This window comes from Myotis davidii, unplaced genomic scaffold, assembly GCF_000327345.1.
Source record: "Myotis davidii unplaced genomic scaffold, ASM32734v1 scaffold363, whole genome shotgun sequence".
Lineage (NCBI taxonomy): Eukaryota > Metazoa > Chordata > Mammalia > Chiroptera > Vespertilionidae > Myotis > Myotis davidii.
This window is the reverse complement of record NW_006294069.1, coordinates 3,034,786-3,039,033: the sequence shown is the minus strand read 5'-3', so window position 1 is coordinate 3,039,033 and position 4,248 is coordinate 3,034,786. Positions and strand designations below refer to the sequence as shown.

Genomic DNA, 4,248 nt, shown 5'->3' with positions numbered 1-4,248 from the left:
GGCTGGTTCCAGCCTCTTCGGGCGCCGAGCTCCCGGACCGCCCCCCGCGCCAGTTGCCAGGGAGCGGTTGCCATAGAGCTGAGCAGTTGTCCGCGTGCGCAGGCGGAAGTCCCGGATTGAGGCGCCGCCATTTTTGCTGTTCGGACGCGTAGCGAGAGGCTGAGAGAGTCGGAGACGCTATCCGCTTCCATCCGTCGCGCAGACCCTGCCGGAGCCGCTGCCGCTATGGATGATCGGGAGGATCTGGTGTACCAGGCGAAGCTGGCCGAGCAGGCTGAGCGATACGACGGTGAGTTGGGGGGTCAACCGGGGGCTGGAAATCTCGGACCCTCTGCCGCCGCCCACAGAGGCCGGGAGCGGGAGACAAAATGGCGGCATCGTCTCGGAGCCTGGCCGGGGGACGTGGATTCTGGAAGCAGGAAATGGTCTGTGGTCTCCTGGAGCCGTGGGAGGCCCCAGGCCTAGGAGTTTGACCCTTTCAGTGTCCTCGGCTGCAGACACTTGCCAGCCGAGGACAGTGAGTGGATTTGAGATCACCTGGTTTTAGTGTGGAGAATATTCCCGGGGCGGGGGAGGAGATGGCGGGTGCTGTCTCGGGGCGAGCGATCCTCCGAGGAACTTCTGGCCCGTCTTGGGATGTGGAGAACAATTGAGCGGGGTGATGGGGAAGAAACACCCGCCACATGGGGGAGAGTGGCGACCGGGAGCTGTAGCGCGGGCGCCTTTCAGGGAAATATGGCGGGTGGGGGCGGTGGCTTTCCCCCGGAGGCCCAATGTGGGGCGGCGGCTGCGAGTCTCACAAAGGAGCAGCTTAGCGAGAGGAGGTCGTCTTCGGGCGGTGGCGGAGAGGCTGCCCATCCCTGGGCGGAGGCCCTCTGAGATGCTGCGGTCGTGTTTCTCCCTCGGCCGGCACCCTCCCCTGGTGTGAGGGTTCTTAGGCTTTTCGTCCAACTGCGCCTTCTCCCCACGCTCCCTTCCCGCGGGCTGAAACCCGACGCTCCAAGTTCCTGCAGTTATTCCTGGCCCCTGCGCCGTGGGTCCCGGTGGGTCCAGCACTGAACGGGAAGCCGGGAGGCGAGTCTTAGTCCTTGGCCAGTGCCTGTGTCTCAGTCTACCCGTTCGTAAGAATCATGACTTCGCTGTTTGCCTGCGCTAATAGGACAGTGGAGAAAGACCTGTTGAAAAATAAAGTTATTTCAAATAATGGTTAGTAACTGCATTTTGGTGACTGCCCGGTCTTGGAATGCGTGGTTCGTACCTCATTGGGGATTTTAATTTACCCCAATCATTCAGCTGGGTTATGGGTTTGGGGATAGTGACCATAGGGAGTCCCAGCAGATCCTATGTACTTTTCTGTGTTTTATGTACAGATCTGAGCAGTTTTTCTTTGTTCCTCGGTCCTTTGCCCCTAAAGGTTCTTTCGTCATTTTCTAGAACTTCATGGAATTGTCCATTGTGTCTTTTTAGTCAGTTCCAGGTTGCTGCTTTTAAAAAATTGCCCCTCCCTCAATTTTAGACGTAGGTATTTGAATTACCCCCACATCTGTTAAAATGTAGTATTATGAAAACAGTCATATATGTGGTTTTAATGCTGTTGTGGGTGAGGCTTGGTATCAAGTGCCATTGATCTTTAGATTTTTCTTCATTACTGAGCCATTTATTTTTCAAAGTGTCATGTAGGACCATTGCTTTCCTTGAATGCCTATTTGTCATATGAATAGCCTGAGGGCTCGATATCATAAATTAGGATTCAGGAATTTGAGAATTAGGAGAAAAGGCTTTGAACTGAAACTTAGGGAAGATACTCTACTAAATTTCATCTTGTAAATCCTTAAATTGCTATTTGTATTAAATAAGGTTCCTGTTAGGAGGGGAAGGGGAATAAGATGGGGAAGTACAGCTCAAGGTCAGATTTGCCTTTATTTCAGTGTTTAAAAGTCAAACATGTAGGTGTGCTTGTAATGGAAGTGTTGTCCGTCTCCCCCACCCCCTCTAAATAGGTTCCCCTTTTAATCTACCAGTGCCCTTGGCAGGAAACTTGTAATTATATTTGAATGCTTTCTGTTCTGTAGGGATTTTAGGTTCCGAGTAAACGTGATAACCAAAAGGACATAGAGGAAGGTGTTTTTAAAACTTGTTTTAAGAACTGATTTAGAAGCTCATGATTGTGGTTTCTAAGTTGACAGTTTAGTGTTAATCATATTTTGGAGTTGAGTGCTGAGGATTTTTGACCAAATCTCCTACTAGTTATTCAACACAGTCCTCTCCAGCTAGAGCCACATCATTACATGTACATTTTGGTGTCTTCAGAATCTAGAGGGGGAAGGAAATAGGGTCTACCAGATGGAGAGAAAGTCTTGTTGGGCACAAGATAGGGATTCATTGGAAAGGAAGAAGAGGAAGACAGTTATTAAGAATCGTACTCTACTTGTGTCTACTCCTTTATTTGGTATAATCCTTTAGTGTTTGTGGTGACAAAAATTGATATCATAGTTTTAGCCACCAATTTATCCAGGGTGGGGAGTGGAAGAAGGTGAGTGCATTTGAATGATTGATTTGGTTTTGGGTTTTTGGATATACTGTTTTTTCTCATTGTTCCTGCATTACCTTCATCTTTTATTTTGCATGCTGTGTTGAATCTAATACCTAAACTTCTTTGTAGTATCACTTAATTCTATCCTGGGGAATTGGAATCAATTTATATGGTTTATTTAAAGGTACTGGAGGAAGAGCTAAGATGTGTTCAGAAAAAACAATTTTGGGTTGCTGATATATTGAGGTTTGGGACTAGGGCTGCTCATCTTGAAGATTAAATTTAGCATCCTAACTTAAGTCAGTCAAAGGGATAGTTTTTATGTCATTCGTGGCCATATTAAGGAAATCCTGCCCGGCTGGCTTAGCTCAGTGGTTGAGCTCAGGCCTATGAACCAGAGGGTCGGAGTTCGATTCCTGGTCAGGGCACATGCTTCAAATTCTGGTTGCAGGCTTGAGCCCCGTGCAGGACGCAGCTGATAATGATCTCTCTCATCATTGATGTCTCCCTGCCCCTTCCCCCTCCCCAAAATCAATAGGAACATATTAAAAAAACAACACAAAACAGCCTTCCTGAACCTAGTTTTACTGTTCTATCTGTATGAACCACAATAGTACAGAAAAGTGAGGAGTGTGGCGGGGGGAGTGAATACTTCCACATTTTCTGAGAGTAAGAGGCTCACCAGCATACACTACACTTAAGTTCATGGGGTAGTTGCTGGTTTCATCTTTCGACCTTCCTTCTCCCTGTGATAATTGGCTCCATCTGACAGGGTAAAGTATTGATGGTCTCTTTCGATTCATTCTGTGTGAATCCATCAACACCAGGAATACATCTGTTCTGCATTACTAAGCTGTCCTTTTAAAATACCCGTGCCTTGCCGAAACCGGTTTGGCTCAGTGGATAGAGCGTCGGCCTGCGGACTGAAAGGTCCTGGGTTCGATTCCGGTCAAGGGCATGTACCTGGGTTGCGGGCACATCCCCAGTGGTAAAAAAAATAAAAATAAAATACCCGTGCCTCATCTCTAACTTATTCTGGTAGCCAGTGAGGGGTTCTGATATGCCTTGTTAGGAGAAAAATATGGGTAATAGTAAATTAATTTTAGTAATGAGTTAAAAAACAGGTTAACCCTGGCTGGTGTGGCTCAGAATTGGTTGGAGCTTTGTTCCATGCACCAAAGGGTCCCGAGTTCAATCCCCAGTTGGGGCGCTTACCACAGGTGCTGGCTGATCAATGATGTCTGTCTGTCTCTCTCCTTCTCCCTTCCTTTCTATCTAAATCAATGCAAATATGTTCTGGGGTGATGGTTAAAAAAACACTCATGTTTAACATTATACTTAAAAAAATAAAACAGGTTAATTATCAATTCTACACTGTAGGCCAGTAATAATTTTTATTGCTATTTCAGTTAATGGAGTTAACTTTACTGAGTGCATTTTTTTCTCTCCTTCCTATATATAAGGAGAATTAGATAATGCAACTTTTAAAATAACCTCCTACTGGTAGCTTTTAATCTTCCTATTTAAAGCAGATGCTCTTTTGTGTATATTTTAGACTTTTGTATAGTATTGTACGCCAATCTATTCTGTTAGCTTACAACACTGGAATATAATAAAATCATGAATCATTGCAATTTGAGGTGATGGGGTAAATTCTTACTACTGTGGACATTCTTAGGCACACCTTTCACCTTTATATGAAAACTAGAGGCCTG

At 46.2% G+C, this 4,248-nt stretch overlaps 1 protein-coding gene across 2 annotated transcripts in view; it reads left to right on the top strand.

Annotated features, from left to right (window-relative positions):
* Positions 1 to 78: 78 nt before the first annotated feature.
* YWHAE (tyrosine 3-monooxygenase/tryptophan 5-monooxygenase activation protein, epsilon) overlaps positions 79 to 4,248 on the top strand; it is a 36,520-nt gene continuing 32,350 nt past the window's right edge. Inside the window, exon 1 of one of the 2 annotated variants that reach the window (XM_006768083.2) lies at positions 79 to 289. In XM_006768083.2, the coding sequence (XP_006768146.1) occupies positions 226 to 289 (64 nt within the window). In that variant the 5' untranslated portion in view covers positions 79 to 225. The remainder of the gene's footprint in view (positions 290 to 4,248) is intronic. The other variant, XM_015566777.1, reaches the window with a different exon arrangement.